The sequence below is a fragment of the Zonotrichia albicollis genome, unplaced genomic scaffold (assembly GCF_047830755.1).
Source record: "Zonotrichia albicollis isolate bZonAlb1 unplaced genomic scaffold, bZonAlb1.hap1 Scaffold_254, whole genome shotgun sequence".
Lineage (NCBI taxonomy): Eukaryota > Metazoa > Chordata > Aves > Passeriformes > Passerellidae > Zonotrichia > Zonotrichia albicollis.
The window spans coordinates 2097961-2116279 of NW_027428428.1; the positions used below are offsets into that span (position 1 = coordinate 2097961).

At 48.8% G+C, this 18319-nt stretch overlaps 1 protein-coding gene and 1 long non-coding RNA gene across 3 annotated transcripts in view; both read left to right on the forward strand.

Annotated features, from left to right (window-relative positions):
* The window catches only part of LOC141727738 (uncharacterized), a 667665-nt gene that overhangs the window by 204360 nt on the left and 444986 nt on the right, over nucleotides 1-18319 (forward strand). The gene's annotated exons all lie outside the window — the stretch shown is intronic.
* Nucleotides 1637-2569, forward strand: LOC141727742 (olfactory receptor 14J1-like). Its single transcript, XM_074534028.1, has one exon. It carries the CDS (start codon nucleotides 1637-1639, stop codon nucleotides 2567-2569), a length of 933 nt encoding a protein of 310 aa, XP_074390129.1.

Below are 18319 nucleotides of genomic sequence, written 5' to 3' on the forward strand. Positions count from 1 at the left end.
GAGGGGACAGGTGAGTCACCAACCAGGTGAAGGGGCAGGGTCTCCAGGTACTAGGGTCACCTATCACACGACGCCTTGCTGGTATGTTAGCCTGATTGACAGGGCACACTCAGCGAGGGGCGAGGGGGAAGGGAGAAGGTAAAACAGGATATTGCAACACACCACAACACCCAGCCTGGCTGGGGCTGTGCCAGGAGGCCCCAGTGCCTCAGGACAAGGTGTCTCCTCACAGCCCCTCGTGGCACAGACCCTGCTGTGGCCCATGGCACCAAGACTTGGCTTCTCTTTGTCCCCACCTGTCATCACTGCCTCCAGTTCTCTGCTCTGCCTGGGGTCTGGGGACACTTTCTCAGTTTTGTCCCTCAGTGGGACCCATTAAAAGTCCGAGAAACTTTGGAGTTGGATTCTGACTGGGAGTTCTGGAGTGGTTTCTTCAGCTGCCTCTCAGGGACTGATGTTCAGGGCCTGAGCACAATGCCCCAGAGGCTCATTAAAGTCCTTGTGCTGTGTCTGTGCTGCTGAGCTGGGCTGGGCTCCTGGCACAGAGGCAGCTCTTGGTAACCAAGAAGAGCTTCAAAAACACATTTCTCTTGATGAGCAGCTCTTCTGCCAGCCCAGCAGGGCTGGGGCACTGCCTGCAGCCACCCCGGGCACAGCACAGAGGCACAGAGAGCTTCAATCAGTCAGGGCTGAGAAGGTGCTGAGAAGTGCCTGGGGCAGAATCACTGCCAGCCCTTGGCACAGGAATCTCTGGCTGCAGGACAATGCAGCTGCAGCTCCTGGAGCCATCTCCTAAAGCTGGAACATCCCAATGCCTGCAGACCCTGTGAGTACATTCTCTGATTGTCTCTAGTGCAGAGCAGCCAGGGGTGCCCAGGGCTGTCGTGCAGAGCAGGGTCCTGCAGCCCAGGGCGCTGTGCTGGGGCAGGGACTCTGCTGCCTGCCAGGGACAGCTCTCAGCCAGCCCTGGCAGCTGCTCCCAGTGTTCAGGGACAAGATCTGGGTGGGAGGAGACAGCTGGTAAGGCTTGGAAGTGTTCTCCTTGTGTGGTAGGGATGCTGCATTTTTTTAGGAGTGCTTCCAGCATGGCATTGAACTGCAGAAATTAGATTATACAGGGAGCACAGCAGAGAAGGGGCTGCGTAAAAGGGGATAAATTGCGTTTATGTTCTACTGTCCTAGGTTGCTGGGATGGAAACTGCACACAGACATTCATCTCTCATTTCAGGCTGAGAAAAATAAAAAACATTCTCTGAGATCTTGCTAAACCAGGCACTGACAGATATCAGCACAGGGGCCTTTAGTAGCAGCATCAGTGTCACATTTCTAGCCAACTCTGGGTTGCTGTGATGGTGCCTGCAGAGCCAGAGCTGTCCCTGGGCAGTGCCAGAGCTGGGAGGGGTCTGCAGGGCAGAGCTGAGCCCCCAGGGCTGGGCTGGGCTCTGGCAGCACTGGCAGGGCCCAGCCCTGGGCACAGGGAAGCAGCTGCTGGCAGGGACAGCTCCAGGCAGCAGAGCCCGGAGCAGGCAGTGGGGGGAAAGTGCCCCCAGGCTGTGCTGGGATATTTGAAGTCCTCTCCAAACACAGCTATTCCATGATTACTTTTCTTACAGAACCCCATGCAAGGACAGCAGAAATGTCCAACAGCAGCTCCATCAGGCACTTCCTCCTGCTGGCATTGGCAGACACGCGGCAGCTGCAGCTCCTGCACTTCTGCCTCTTGCTGGGCATCTCCCTGGCTGCCCTCCTGGGCAACGGCCTCATCATCAGCGCCGTAGCCTGCGGCCACCACCTGCACACGCCCATGTTCTTCTTCCTGCTCAACCTGGCCCTCAGCGACCTGGGCTCCATCTGCACCACTGTCCCCAAAGCCATGCACAATTCCCTCTGGGACACCAGGGACATCTCCTACACAGGATGTGCTGCTCAGCTCTTTTTTTTTCTGTTCTTCATCTCAGCAGAGTTTTTCCTCCTGACCGTCATGTGCTACGACCGCTACGTGTCCATCTGCAAACCCCTGCACTACGGGACCCTCCTGGGCAGCAGAGCTTGTGCCCACATGGCAGCAGCTGCCTGGGCCAGTGGCTTTCTCAATGCTCTCATGCACACAGCCAATACATTTTCCCTGCCCCTGTGTCATGGCAATGCCCTTGGCCAGTTCTTCTGTGAGGTGCCCCAGATCCTCAAGCTCTCCTGCTCACAGTCAAACCTCAAGGAACTTGTACTTATTGTGTTGTCCATATGTTCTGCATTTGGTTGTTTTGTGTTCATTGTTTTCTCCTATGTGCAGATCTTCAGTGCTGTCCTGAGGATCCCCTCTGAGCAGGGACGGCACAAAGCCTTTTCCACCTGTCTCCCTCACCTGGTCGTGGTCTCCCTGTTCATCAGCACTGCAGCGTTTGCCTACCTGAAGCCCCCCTCCATTTCCTCCCCATCCCTGGATCTGGCCCTGTCAGTTCTGTACTCGGTGGTGCCTCCAGCCCTGAACCCCCTCATCTACAGCCTGAGGAACCAGGAGCTCAAAGCTGCAGTGTGGAGACTGAGGACTGGATGGTTACAGAAACATTAAACTGCTGTTCAGTTTCTTCCAATCACTTGTAATAAAAGTCAATTTTGATAATTTTTGTTGTTTTTATTGTATGTTTTTTCTTCTAATTTTTTAATATAGACAAAAAAGAAATGTAATTGTTTGTGCCATATCTCATTTTGTTTCTCTCCACCTTCCCTATGGTCACAGACTGTGTCTATGAGGGGCATTGCTCTCAGTGCCTTTAAATGAATTAAAGGACCTCCCAGCAAAGTTTTCTGCAGAGATGCCCTTTTGTTGCCTTCCCTGGAGCTGCAGCAGCAATGTCTGTGTGCAGAGCTGGGGGCAGATCAGTGCTGGCCCAGCAGCTGTGCCCAGCAGCAGCAGCACTTGGTGTTGCCAGTGCTGCTGCTGTGGCCCTGCCTTGCTGCCCTCGTGGCCCTGGTGTTTCTGCAGGGCCTGAGTGCTCTCGGGGCCGGGCACAGCCCTGGGGGTGGCAGTGCCGGGGCTGCAGCAGGGACAGGCCATGGGCACTGCTGGGGCAGCGCTGACGCCTCAGCCCAGGGCCTGGGGACTCCAGGCTCCTTGCCCAGGCTCTCTCAAGAACACACCCAGGCCAGTGCTGAGCACAGAAACCCCCATGGGCAGCCCCAGGCTGGCTGTGGGTAGGCTGGGGGCAAACAGCATGGCTGGGGCTCTGCAAGGGCCCTGGGGCAGATGGGAAGGAGCAGCAGAGCAGAGGCTGATCCATCCCCAGTGTGCTGGACAGCCCAGGGCGGTGTCCCAGAGTGTCCTGATGGAGCTGCCAACAACATCCCCCCTCTGCAGCCCTGGCCTCTCCCCCAGCTCACACAGGTGCCCCATCCTTGCAGGCACAGACACGGCAGCACTGGCTCAGCAGCCCCTGTTTGCACTGCACAGAGCAGGGGGAGCACCCCCATGCTGTTGGTGTGGGGACATGAACCTGAGGGAGCACAAAGGCCATCAGCGCCTGGTGGAGAACACCTGTCCTAAGGGCAACCTGTCCTAATATTAAAAATTGTGACAAACATTGTATTAAGCAGCTCAGTCTTTTCCTTATCTTTAGTTTCTATATTCTCCACTGCATCCAATGAAGAGTAGAGATTCTTATCTCATGTTTGGCTGTAAATTTATTAGTAGAAATATTTTCTATCATTTTTCACAGAAGTGGTCAGGTTAAGCTCAATTTTAGCTTTCACACCTCAACTTTTTTTTCTGCATGGCCTAACAACATTCTTAAATACTTCCTAAGTTGATTGACCTTCTCTCCAAAGTTGATGCATCTTATTCTTTCCCTTGAATCCCTGCAAAAGCTCTATGGGCAGCCAGGACAGTAATTTTCCTCAATAGCTCATCTTTTGGCCCACTGGGAAGGGCTTCTCCTTCCCTCTTAAGATTACTATCTTGAAATGTGTACATCCTTCCTGGACCCCTTTGTTTTTAAGGCCTGTTTCCCTTAAAAGAATCAGTACATGATGTGGTACTCCCCAAAACTACATCCTAAATAGGCCAAAGTCTGCCCTTCCTAATTCCAGTGCAGAAGTTTTGTTGCTGCCCCTCCTTCTTTCACAGAACTATGAAAACTTCATTATTTCATGGTTAATGTGCCCCAGGCTGCCTCCGAGCCCTACATCTGCCACCAGCCCTTCTCTGTTTGTGAACAGCAGCAGAGAGAGCTTTCCTTGGCAGTGAGGGTGTCATCAAAAATTCTGTAAAACAGAAAACTCCTTAACCCCAATGCAGCATTAAGAAGCAGCATTCTTTATTCAGCTGGATGCACGGGGGATAGCTCCTTCCAAAGCCGTGCTTGCTGAGCACAGGAAAGTTTCTGTTAATTTTCTATATATTGCACACATATTCGTTGATTTTCCCTGACTAAACACACATATGATAATCATTTCCCCAAAATCATTAGCACATTTCTCCTCCCCTTTTTGCATGCGTTCTTCTCTCCTGGAGTCCCTCTGGTGGTCCCTGGTGGTTGTGGACCCCAATGTTCCAGTGGGCCTGGCTGAGCTGGCAGGACACTGAGGATGGTGAACTTCCAGTTCCCCTTCTCATCAATGGGCATTGTGTGGTTTCCATAGGCCTGGGGTTTTGGAGAACAAGCTCCAGATGTTAGCTCTGCTGGTGGAGACAATTTATCATCTGGTAACATGAGGTCACAAAGTGGGCTATGACATCACAGAGCGGGTTATGTGAGGTGTTTGAGCAGCTATGACGACATATACTGCCTCTGTGTCATCACAGAGCCATCTGTGACATCAGAGGGCAGAGGTCTGACATCACAGAGCAGACTGTGACATCACAGAGCTGGCTGTGACCTGCAGTGACACACCATCAGAGATCAGCTTTGTGACATTGGAGAATGGGCTGTGACATCACAGATTTGGCTGTGACATCACAGATTTGGCTGTGACATCAGAGACCAGCTGTGTGACATCCCAGCAGGGCTGTGTCAGGTCACTGGGTTGGTCACTCTGCCCCAGCTCCCCCTCACAGTTTCTCCCAACAAGTCCAATGCTGTTCATGCCCAGCAGGGTCCCTGTCCCCCGGGATACCCCCGGCCCACCTGGAGCCACAGCCTCCACCAAAGGATGTTCCACAGGATCCACCCCAGAGCCTGACAGGGGACAAGGGGCCAGGGCTGTGTGACCAGGACATCAAGGACAGGGATTATCCAGGTCCCTGTGGCCTGGTTGGTGTTGCCCAGGGCAGGAAAGATGTCTGGCAGCTGGAGCAGGGTCTGGGAAGGGCCTCCAAGGTGGGGCTGGGGCCCTTGGGCTGTGAACAGAGGCTGAGGGAGCTGGGATGGTCCAGCCTGGAGCAGGGAAGTCTGAGGGGCTCCTCATCCCAGCCTGGCAGTGCCAGTGAGGAGGGGATGGAGAACACAGAGCCAGGCTCTTCACCAGGGGGATGGTGGGAGACAAAAGCCAATGGGTGGGAGGGGAAAGAGGAGAGATCAGCCAGGACAGGAGGAAATTAAATGAGTCAGGCTGGTTTCAGCATTTCCTCAACACCAAGAGCAGCCTGACTTCCCTTCTCCATCCACCACTGGCAGCTTTGCAAATCAGGAATTGTTGGAGCTGTTTTGCCCCCACTCCAGGATGAGCATCCTGATACAAGGACTGAATTGTGGTTTTTTTATCTATCACAGAACCATGTTCATCTGAAATTAATTTTAGTATGGGAATCTCTTGTGGAGGGTGCACTCATCAGAGGCAGTTGAGACATTGTTCATAGCTCAGGGAAGAGTTTGTAATTGTGTGCTTGTATTAAATTGTGTCCTGTTCAACTGTGGTCTGTTGACCATGAAGAGAAAGTTTCTGTGCCTCTGAGTCTCACCAGTTCCTGACCCCCAAAGGACACAGAACTGATGAGTTGCGGTTCCCACTCCATTGGCTGCACTGGCACCTCCCTCCATGCACAGAGCCGAGCTCCCTTGTCCCAGAAAGTCCCTGGCAATGCAGGGATGAAGGAAACAGGACAGGCTGTGGGGATCAGGGGCAGGGCAGAGCCAGGGAAGATAATGACTTTTGCATTTGATGGAGCTGTGTCTTCCCTTGGCTTTGTTGGCTGACAAGAAATGAACATCCCGCTGTTTCTCGGGCAGCTCCTTCTCCAAGGAAAGCAGGTGGGAGTAGGAGCCAAGGAGCTGAAAGCTGCAGGTGCAGCCTGGGCTGGAGGGAGTTCAGATTTGCACAAGGCTGCTCTGAGTGCCAGGGCTGGGATGGGAGAAATGGTGGGGTGGGGTTAGACAGAGTAGGAATCCGTCCTGAATTAGGTGAAGTGTCTGACAACGGTGAAAAGTCAAACGGCCAAAGCTGAAGGAAAAACTCCCATGCCAAGACAGCAAGGAGACAGAGAAAGAAAAACAGAAAAGACCATGAGGTCAATTTGCCCCGACCTAGAAATTCCTTTGATAAAGAAGAACTGGTGCTAAATGTCATGCAAGATGAATATGTATGAACTTATTGTGAAACTGTATGCATATGCATTTGGAAGGGGGATAAAAGGAGGTCTGAAATCTTCAGGGGTACACATGCCTTTTGAAGAGAATTTTTCTCTGTGTGCGTCCGGCGCCGTAAATAAACATACTGAGCTTTACAACTTTTACAAAGTTGTGAGGTTTCTTCTTTTCTCCGCAAAACATTTTGGCGAGCCAAGCCAGGAGTTCTCTGTCCCCGCAGGGGCAGGGGGGATAGACGGACCTCCAAGGCACGCCCCAGGATTTTTTTCCTGGTGGGGCTTCGCTTGTCTCAACTTGCCACCTGCGAGGACAGACAATGACCCGCTGGCCTGCGGAGGAAGATACGGTAGGTACTGAGGGGCCCCAGGGGCGAGGAAGGAGAGAAAGGGAGTAAACCACCCAGAGATGTCTGGGTTCATGGGTTCAGCTGATAGAGCAGCTGTATTAGAGACGGGGTTGAGCTGATAGAGCAGCTGTATTAGAGACGGGGTTCATCGTTCTGATAGAGCAGACCGCTAGCGGCTTTGGGGGTAAGCCGGGTGAACCCGTGTATGTGTGTATTGGGGATTCATAGTTCTGATAGAGCAGAACTGGTGAGCCCGTGTGTGTTTTGTTTGTGTGTGTGAGTGATGTCCGGACACTGTGTTGCTGTATAGTTAATGTGTGTGGCAAGTGCACTGTATTTGTGATCGTGCAGGTGATAAGTGTATGATGGTGTATAAAAGAGAGTAAATCTACAGTGCCCTACAGTGCGGGGGAGGGGGGGTCATTACTCCCCGTGTTTGAAGCAGCCGAGTGAGGCCAGAGGCGCCGGCTGCAGCAGGCTGCGGGGGCAGGGAGAGAAGTGCCCCACGGAGAAGCGAGTGGAGGAATGTCAGTGATGGTATTTATCATGTTTGAATGTAGTGATTTGTGTAGATTTGGTACATTTTAATCGTGAGTATGAGCTCAGAGAGTTCCTTTGCCTTGGATGTTTGGACTTGATCTCTAGACTGTGTGCTGTTATTTTGATTGTGTCCAGGAAAAATTGATTTGAGTAAATGCCGAATTATGGTGTGCTGTGTTGTGTTGAGAAAAGTGAGCACTTTGAGAAATATGCCCTTTCCCAGTGATTTTGTGTGGTGATTTTCTTCCGCTGCATTGTGGTAATTTGATTCTCAGACTGTATAGTGGTGTTTGTGGAGATTTTAAGATTTTGTTGCAACAAGAGTAGCATTTTACATAGGAGACCTATAGTACGGTGATTTATGTTTAACTTCGATAAAGCGAGTTAAAGGAATTCCAAGAATTCTCCCCCTCACAGCAATTCAAGCCTTGGCTCTAGTGAATTTGAGATAAGGCGGGGAGGGGGGGGGTGCGTGTGTCTGTGTCTGTGTCTGCAGGTATATCAGAGTTTCGGCTGTGACTAGCACAGCCCTTTTGCAAAGCAGCAAAACAAGTGTAAGTAGACACAGTGCTTAATTAAATTGTGCAAGAAGAGAACTAGAAAAGACTGATATTTTGTAAAACAGAGTTTATATAGAAGGGATGAATGAGATGAATTAGTTAATGAGACTTATGAGATTTATGAGACTTCGGTTGGTACTGCAGTAAGTCTTTACTGGAAACAATCCGCTGAAAGGATTTAAAGTTCTCTGTAACAAACAGAATAGCCTGCCTTTGTGAGCAATTTCGGGGAGCCTTTGGTGCATCAAGAGGCTAGCAGGCTATGTCAGGTGACAGTGGCTGTCCCCTGGGCACAGGGACAGCTCTGGCTGCCCTGTCTCCCCAGGGAACACAGGAATGGCCTGTGGGCAAGAGCTGGATGTGCAGGTACTATTGCAGTGCGGTGTTTATGAGAAACACTGGTATTGCTGTTTTGCTGTTCTAATAAGTGTCAGGGCACATGCCCCGAGTGTAAATTAGAGGTTTCTGGTCAAACAGATTCAGAACCTAAGGTCTTAGAGCTTGTGTGTGGGAATCACATCTGATACCTGCCACCTGGAGCTGTGTGTATAGGAGGAAAACTGAGAAACTACTGTGAAGGTCTGTAAAAGGTTTGAGTGGAAGCGAGATAGGGCAAGGAGAAATAAATAATGAGAACTGACCAGAGCAAACAGGTTCCTAAATTAGCCCCTTTTGGGAGGGGCTCACTGGGAGGAGGTTGCCAGTAAGAGCAGCTCAGAAAATAAAAAGATTTATAGTGCTTCATTGCTGTTAGTACTGTTTTATAATAGGAAGATAAATGGGATAGTTTTTGTATGCTGAAATGTCTTTTGTTTTAAAAAATCACCCAGAATGACAAAGAGACTGTGAGATCAGACTGCTCTCTGGTCTTGGCCCCTGAAAAGGAAAACAAGGCAAAGAGAAAGCAAATCAAACATGTTGTTCAGCATGCAGCATAAGATAGCAACGTATGAAATCAGGCAAGGATTATCACGCTGAAATGCGAAGCAATCACAGTTCGCAAAATGAGTACATATGATTTGTAAAGGCTTCCTCCCAAGGTAAGGGAGGAGGGGTAAAGGTAACCTTCCCAAAAGGGAAGAATTTTTGTCGGCACAAGGGTCATGTGTTCAGTTTTAAATAAAGCTTTAGTACCTGTGGAGAATGTTTATGTTGTAGTGTGGGGAATGAACAACTGGCCAGTCTGAGAAGGCATACTTTTGCAAACCTTTAAAGTAACATGTGTACTATGTGTACCTAAAAGCTTTTGTACAATTCGCTCAATTTGCTAAATATTCTCAAATGAGAAAGGTTACTCTGGAGGCAAATAATATAAAGATGTTAGGCTTAATATTAATCTATATGCCACTATCACTCAGGTGAGCTGATAATGTGATCCTTGCCTCCAGACTAACCTCAAAATACCCCCGGGCTAAAACTCGGTCAGACTGGGAGAGGCCATGGGCCTGTACAGCAGTGGCAAATCAACTTTTCAGAACTCCCAAGGAAAGGGGGGTATCAGTATTTACTGGTATTAATAGATACATTTTCAGGGTGGCCAGAAACATTCCCCACCAGAACTGTCAAAGCTCAAGAGGTGACCAGATCATTTTTACAAGAGATAATACCACGCTTCAGAGTTCCAGCCACAATATCCTCAGATAAAGAATCACCTTTCATTTCCAAAATAGTGCAACATATTAGTAGCCATCTGGGCATAGATTAAGAACTTCACACCCCATACTGCCCCAATCAAGCGGCCAGGGGGAGAGAATGAATCATTTGATTAAGCAGCAAATCATAAAACTGGGGCAAGAAGCTCTTCCACTAGCACTTGCAAATTCAAACTAAACCTTTTGAGCTAAAGGAATGCTGAATCCTTTTGGAATGCCTTATAGAAGACAATAGAATACAAGCGGAATGTCCAGAATGTCCACTTACATGGTGGCATTAAGCAAACAGCTCAGAGTAATTGAGGAACTTGTGGCTGGAACTCGGAGCAGGGAGTTAGATAGCCTGGGGTTGATGTATATGTTAAGTCTCTTACAGAGAAGACTTCGGAACCACAGTGGGAGAGACCACTGCAAGTACCTCTCACCACCTTCACTGCAATCAAAATCAAGGAGCAGAATGCTGGATCCATCACTCTCGGGTGAAGAAGGCCCAGAAGCCCCTTCAGGAGTGACACCAGGAGACAATGAACTGAGACTAAAACTTATTCGGGCAAAATGAGTATATTGCGGTCGGGAGTAGCTCATACTTTAGTGTACAGAATTGTTTTGTATGGAATTATAACTGAAGTTTTAGAACTAGAGAGTACCTCTACCCAAAGCAATGCTGAATGGCCTTGGTCCCTGGCATTTAATCAGTATACTGGATCCATAGGAAAACCTTCTGAGATAAAGAAGGTTTATATTAAACATATCTACTGTAGTAATCCACGAGAATCAAGTATGTGAGGAGTAAGAATAGCAAGAACAGGAGCTGTGAACACTTCAAGGAATCTGAAGCGAAGAAATCAAAGTAAAGTGCTTAGTCATCAAAAGGATGGCTTATGAGAGACCAGATGTAATTAGTGTCTGAACCTCCCCTGGTGTATATGAACACCAGGAAGTCTGTGATAACCTAAGTGAATCAGACAGTTGGTGTAATTTCACCCTGATACAGCCTGTAGGCAATGAATTTAGGATCTTCTCTCAAGATTTCCCCTCCATTATTTTCTGCCCTGAACACAGTCCACAGCTTGATCTTAGCTAAGGGCAAGGTGGGTGACCAGGAGAGACATTCCTGCTTGCCACACATCTGGGAAATCAGGTGCTTTGGAGGGAGAGAGAGAAGTTAGATTCCCTGAAGTCTCTACATTTCAGAACAAACATCTGTCTCAAGTATGACCTAAACCTCTGTCAGATACACTTGTGAAGTGTGTCTGAATTTGTAGTAGGAGCCCAGCACATCCCTCTGGCAGGGAGGGATGATCATGGACAGAAAGCAGTTCCTGTTCCCCATAACAAACATCTAACTGGCATATTAGGGACAAGATTAGGAGTTTTAAATAGAATTGATTCAGAAATACTGATGAATAAACTGGCTGCTGCAGCAGGTAGCCTAACAAAAATGAAGCAGCCTTTATAGTAATCTCTACTGGCATTAGGAACTAGCCAGTGACAGATTTCAAAAGTACTGCCAAAGTAAAGAAGAATGAACAGGCCGGAGACCAAGACCACAAATTGATAGTAGAAGCACTTAGTATAGTTCAAGATAATGTGTCTTTAGCTTTCAGTTGTATACAAGCACAGTTATGGATACAAGCAACAGCAGCTCTGATCATATAGGAAAGGGGTGAAGGTAATTTTCCAGCTGAAATTCAGAAAATTGAATGGGATAATGCAATTGATTTTGAAAGGAAGTTTTAATCCTGGTGGACTATGGTGAATTTCACCTATGATCCTATTTCTAATGTGGCCACTGCCTTTGTGCTTACCATATGTAATGCCACTGTTTATGTTATCCATCCCATCATTGCCCTAAGATTAAACCATGAAGAAACAACACTCTATCCTTCAGAACATAGAGTGTGGGCACGAAAAGATGAATGAAAAGTGGCAGGTAGTAAACTTAGAATCCTGCATTACTAGAGAACAAATGGGATTCATTTGTGAAAGCAATACTGCTAATGCCCAGGATGTGTTTGGACACTGAACAGAGTATCTGCCACTTTGAAATTCATCCAGTCACTGACCAGAAAACTGTGCTCGTATATACTGGAAAAGGGTGTACGTTTGAGAACTGCTTGTGCTGCTGTACAAATTAATAGCAATGATGTTATTCTGTCTAGTAGAAACCATTCTAATCTCTGTATTTGTATTTGTAATTTTGTTAAGATTATTGGGTGTGATTTTTCGTATTTGGTACCAGTAACATCCCACCAGCTGATTACAGCCAATTACACAATGTATCACAGACTACCACCTACCCCTATCGGGGCGAACCTTACATTAGTAAAACAATTAATTAAGCACCAAGACCTATTAGAAGTCTTGAAAGAAATCCGAGAAAGTGGAAAGAAAACCTTAATTACTGTCCAACATGGTACAAAAGAAATAACCAGAGTTCTACAAAGAATAAAATACGGATAATCACTGGTGAGATGTGATCTTTGGGTGATCACCAACTGCAAATGGAACCTTTGATAAGTTGTGCCACCCTATTCTAGTTTTACTAATATTAGTTGAGATAAGCTTAGGATTATCTATTACATTGTTAATTTGGAACTGGAGAATGCTACAACGAATAGCTGTACTAACCTCTTTGTCAAATGTACATGGTAAAGCGCTAAAAGACACTTATTGTCGTAGAAATTTTCCTTAAGTAAAAGAATTTACTTATTTCCTAGGAAAGGGGGGAATGAGACAGAATATCCATCCTGAACTAGGTAAAGTGTCTGGGAGAGGTGAAGGGTCTGTGGAGCTAAAGCTGAAGGAGAGGCCGCGTTCCAGAGACAGCAAGGAGACAGAGAAAGAAAAACAGAAAAACCACGAGGTCAATCTGCCCCCGACCTAGGAATTCCTCCGATAAAGAAGAATTAGTGCTAAGTGTCATGTGGAATGAATATGTATGAACTTAATTTGAAACTGTATGCATATGCATTTGGAAGGGGGGATAAAAAGGGGACTCGGAGTCTCCAGGGGCACGCATGCCCTTTTGGGGAGTCTTGCGTCCGGCGCGCGTCGTAATAAAGCATACCGGGCTTTACAACTTTTACAAGTTGTGAGGTTTCTTCTTTTCTCCGCAAAACATTTGTCACATGCCAGCACTCCCAGTATGGTCCCAGTATAATCCCATAACTTCCAATCACTCCCAGTAGAGTCCCAGTTGCCTCCAGCTATATCAACCCAGTCACTCCCAGTACGATGCTACTTGCTCCCAGTTGTTCCCAGACCCCCCCAGGCTGGGGAATGATTTGCAGGGTGTGTTCCCAGTCACTCTCAGACACTCCCAGTGTTAGTCCAGTCCCTCCCAATATGATCCAGAGATGATCCCAGTGTGCTCCCAGTCCCTGCCAGTATGAACCACATGGTGCCCCACATGGTTCCAGTTGTTCCCTTTCACCCTCACTTTTGTTCCAGTCACTCCCAGTCTCTCCCAGTGTACCCCAGTTCCTTCCAGCACATTCCCAGTAACTCCCAGTTCCTTCCAGCCTGATCCCATTTGCTCACAACCCCTCCCAGTCAGCCTCAGTGTAGTTGCACTCACCGCCAGTATGATCCCAGTCACCTCCAGCATGATACCAGTTCATCCCAGTATAAGCCCAGTGGCTTCCAATCACCCCAGCACGCACCCAGTCACTCCCAGTTCCTCCCAGTTGCTCCTTGAATGATCCCAGTTGCTCAGAGCTGCTCCTGGTCACCCTCAGAATGATCCCAGTCACTCCCAGTATATCCCATCTGTCCCTAGTATGGTCTCAATTGCCCCCTGCAGGCTCTAACTCCATCCCAGTATGATCCCAGCCTTCCTCAGTGTGATCGCAGTCTGCCCCGGCATGGGCCCAGCTGCTCCCAGTATGATCCCTGTAGCATCCCAGTACAATCCCAGTCACTGAAGGTGTTGATCATTGACATCCCTGCAGGTCCCTTTTGGTCCTGAAACAGACTTGCAGAATCCTGAAACAAAGAACTGCTAAAGAAAAATCACTAATAACTATTTAAAAAAATCCATTGATAATTATCAAACAATATTGAGAAAATTTCTGGAATGCCTTGGCCACTGTCCTTAATTGAATCACTTGGGCTGAGTCTGACTCGTGGCTTTCCAGTACTTTGAGCTGGTAGCTCTGTTCATCTTTTTTATTTTTTTTCCCCAGAAAGATCAGCAGCAGCAGCAGCAGCAGCAGCAGCAGCAGCAGAGGGTTTTTTGGACCTGCACCACTGGGTGGGACAGAATCCCTGGCCCCAGTCTGGGTGGGCAGACCAAGGACCCCAGACCTGGCCCACAGAACGGTGCCCCGGACCAGGTAGTGGGATCACAGCCTCAAAACCCAGCGGTGGGCAGGCCAAACAGCCCAGACCTGGCCTGCAGGGCAGGGTCTTTGTTCTCACAGCCCACCCCCACCGTGCTGCCAGTGCCTTGGCAGCAGGAGTGACCGAATGCTTTTTCCCTCTCCCCCCAGAACCACCAGTGCACGCCGGCAGCTGGGAAGGAGAAGCTTTCCCAGGCATCTCCATCCCGGCTCTGCGGGTCTTCTTTCCCCGAAAAAGTCAGCGATGCTCGCTCTCCAACACCCCCACCCCGTGATTCAAATTCCAGTGTTCCCGCTTTCTGCTCCTCAGCACAACCCTCACTCCCTCCGGGCTTGTGGCCAGAGGCAGTGCCTCTGGGAGCCACATCCCCCACGCCACTGGTGCACGTAAGGGGAGTCAGGCACCCCAAATCCCAGCAAGAAGCCCCTGACCAAACGTGGATCAGCCTGTGAAAAATGTTGTGTCCCAGAAAAACACTGAGTCTGAAAGTTTTCAGCTGGGAGGCACCGGCTGTCAGCAAATGAGCCGCACCTTCCCTGAGGGACTGGCCAGCGTCCCCTTCTTCTCTCCCAGCTCCCACCACAGGGGTGTTATAAATGAGAAGCTTGACTAGGCCCATATTCAAGCAGCAATCAAGTCATTAATTACTATGGTAAAGTATGAGCAATACAATGCTGGGTACAGTGGGGGAAGTTTTCCCTCCAACTGCACTCCAATAGTTGAGGCTTACAGGTATTTGTAGGGGTGCTCATCAGCTTTCTCAGCAGTTTCTATTTCCAATTTTTATGTCACAATTTCATACCTATTTTGATTTAGTTTTTCTCAGGATGTATCCCAGAAAGGAGTATCCCCAGATGGTGGTGGTTTGGTTTCTGAAAGAACAAAGAAATCTCCCAGATGGTGTGGTCCAGAATCCAGATGTGGGTCCACCTTTTAATTGCAAGGACTATAAACCTCATAACAGTGATGTTCAGCTTCCCTTGGTCAAAACTATAAATCCTTCAGTTGATGTTCATCTTCCTTTCTTAGACTGCTTTTCACAGTTTTGTTAAGGTGTGAGATAAGCATGCTTCCTTTTATATATTCTAAAGCTATAGTTTCAAAAATCCTTACTACAAGCAATATTCCAAAATTATACTTTAAAAGGTTATTGCAAAACTCTTTAAGGCTTAGCTACAAGCAGAAAGTTCCTGTCAAAAAGCAACATCCTTAACACTTTAATTCGAATGTTCCTAAACCAACTTAAGACTTATAAAGGTTAATTACAAACAAAAGATAGGTTCAAAGGCCTTGTTCCATGCCTTACCTCCTCAGAAATTATTAGAATTTGTCTTTATAACTGTCCCATGGTCGGTTTCCACACATATTACAATCACAAATACCATGTTGCCTGTATGTACCTGATACGAAACACAGCTTTGTATTTCACAGGGGGCACAGGGACGGCTCCTGTGAGAAGCTGCTGGAAGCTTCCACCGTGTCTGGCACAGCCAATTCCTGGTGGCTTCAAAGATGGACCTGCTGCTGGCAAAGCCTGGGCCAGTTACAAATGGTGGCAATGGCTCTGTGATAACAGATTGGAAAAGAAATCAAAATAGAGATTGTGGCGCAGTTTTAACTCCAGCCAGAGGAGAGCACAAGGAGAACATGTGAGAAGAACAACCCTGCAGACATCAAGGTGAATGCAGAAGGAGGGGCAGGAGGTGCTCCAGGCCCTGGAGACCCAGGCACCCTGCAGGAGAGCCATGGAGAGAGGGGTCCTGCTCCCAGGCTGGAGCAGCCTGTCCCTGGAGGAATGCCCCCCCTGGAGGAGTGACCCATGCTGCAGCAGTTTGGGAAGGACTGTTGTCCCTGGCATGGACTCACACTGCAGCAGTTTGCAGAGGGCTGCTGCCCCTGAAATGGACACACATGGGAGAAGCTCCTGCAGAACTGTCTCCCTTGGGAGGGACCCACGGTGCAGCAGGGGAACCACTCCTCTCCCTGAGCAGGGGCAGAAGCCATGGGTGATGAACTGACCATAACCCCCATTCCCTGTCTCCCTGCACTGCTGGGGTGGGAGGTAGAGATGGAAGGAGGGAGGTGAGGGGCTTATTTTATTTCCCCTTTTCATGCTCTGATTTTGTTAGTAATAAATGAATTTCACATCTCTAAGCTAAGCCTGTCTTTCCAGGACAGTATTTGATGAGTGATCTCCTCCAGTCCTTATCTCAACCCATGAACCCTTTATTAAATTTTCTTTTTCCAGCTGCAGAGGGGAGTGAGTGAGCAGCCCACATGGATGCCTGGCATTTGGCCTGGGTCAAGCCACGACACCTTGGTACCACAGGGTCACAATGGACCCTTGGTTCTATGGGGTCTCATTGGTTCCATCAGGCCCTGCAGGGACACTTCATTCAACAAGGCCCCAAAGTTTCACAGTGGTCTCCAGGATTCCATGGGGCCCTGCAATGTCAAAATGGACCTTTGGATCCATGGGGGCCCAGAGTGTCACAATGAGCTCTTTTGGTTCTACAGCTTCACAATGGCCCCTCGGTTCCATGTGTCCTGCACTGTTTCATGAATCCTTAGGTCCATGGGCTCTGTAGTGTCACAATGGTCTCCTTGGTTTCATGGTGCCACAGTTGCCATAATTTCCATGGTATCACAACTGCCCTTCGATCCCAAGAGGCCCCAGAGTGTGACAATGGCCCCTTGCTTCCATGATGCCCTGTAGTGTCACAATGGTGTCCATGATTCCATCAGGCCCTGCAGTGTCACCGTGGACAGTTGGTTCAATGACACTCCACAATGTCACCACCGCCTCTTGGTTCCACAGAGCCCCACTGTGTCACTGTGGTCCCTTTGGTTCAAAGGCTCAGAAGTGCCAGAATGACCCTTTGGTTCCAACAAGCCTTGAAGTTTCAAAATGGTCTCCATGGTTTCATGAGTATCCCCTGTGTCACAAGAGACTCTTGGTTCCCAGAAGTTCTTCAGTGTCACAATGGGCCCTTGGTTCCATGAGGTTTGGTAGAGTCCCAATTGACTCCTCAGTTCCATGAAGCCCTGCTGTGTCACAATGCCCATGGTTCCATGAGTGTCCATGGTGTCACCATGGTCTCCTTGGACTCCCAGTATCACCATGGTCTCCTTGGTACCATCCAGGCCTTGTAACAAGAGACAGTGAGCCATTTTGTGCCTTAGATGAAAGGCTGCAGAACTCATGCTTGTGAGGCTGCGTCACTGATGAGAAACAAAAACCACCTGCATCTGAACGCCGAATATCATCTCAAGTACCTAAAATCCCCGCCTTGACAGAGGTAGAAAATACAAACAGAGATTCCACAGTAAATCAGAAACAGGGACGAAATTTGGAATGCAGGCAAAATGCATTCAAGTGCATTCAAGTGCACTCACTATGATAAGGAGGTGATGATCTCCTATTCCAAGAGTGAACTTAGGAAGGGCTGACTATTGAAGGAACTGCAGAGAACCGCAATATAAGAAAGGCAGGTGGCACAGGCAATTCTGGAATAGGGACACCAGAAAGCAAGAGCAGGTGAAGCAGTGCAATCGCCACCAAGAAGATCACGTTCACACGCTGTGGGCAGCAACCCCATCAGGCCGTGTCACCATCCCCTGGTACAAGGGGGGTCACGATGGTTCGTTTCACTGATCTCAGGGTGCAAAGACACACTGCAGGGGACCTTCAGTATTAACCAAAACACATGCACCTTTTAGTGAGTGTCCACAGCAGATGCAACACAAGGATTAGAAAGGAGATAAAGGACAGAGAGACAGAGAAAAGGAGGGGGGAATAGCTACCAACAGGGAGATGAAATCCTCGTGGTCCGACCAATAGATCCATCTGGTCACGTCAGGGAGAGTCTCAAAGCCTTTGGTTACCTCAGGACTCTTTTATAATCTACCGCCGGAGGGGAGCAGGACGGCACATGGAGGGCACAGTGGAGAATAAATCCATTGGGAACAGGCACAGACAGTCCAGTTCTGAACAGCACAAACCGGTGCCAGCAGTGAGCGGGGCCCGTTGTTTCAGGACTGGTTCCTATGGGAAACATCCCGCTTCCCATGGCAGACATCCCGCTCCAGTCAGGCCAGCACCCCTGGGATAGAATTTGAAGGGTCTCAGTCTCAGTCCTAGGGGGGCCTTCAATCTCCGTCCTTGATGGCGGCTGTGAGGCAGATGAGGGATCTTGGACCGTCTCTAACAGACTGGTATCACAAAACATAGTAGTAATTATGAAATAAACAGGGCCAGGAGACTTCTTCTCCTTTTTAATGCCTTTATTAAAAGTGATCAGCTCAGGATTGGGCGTCCTGGCAGGGCTGCAGTCCCCGTCGCGTCTCCCAGGGCGACTC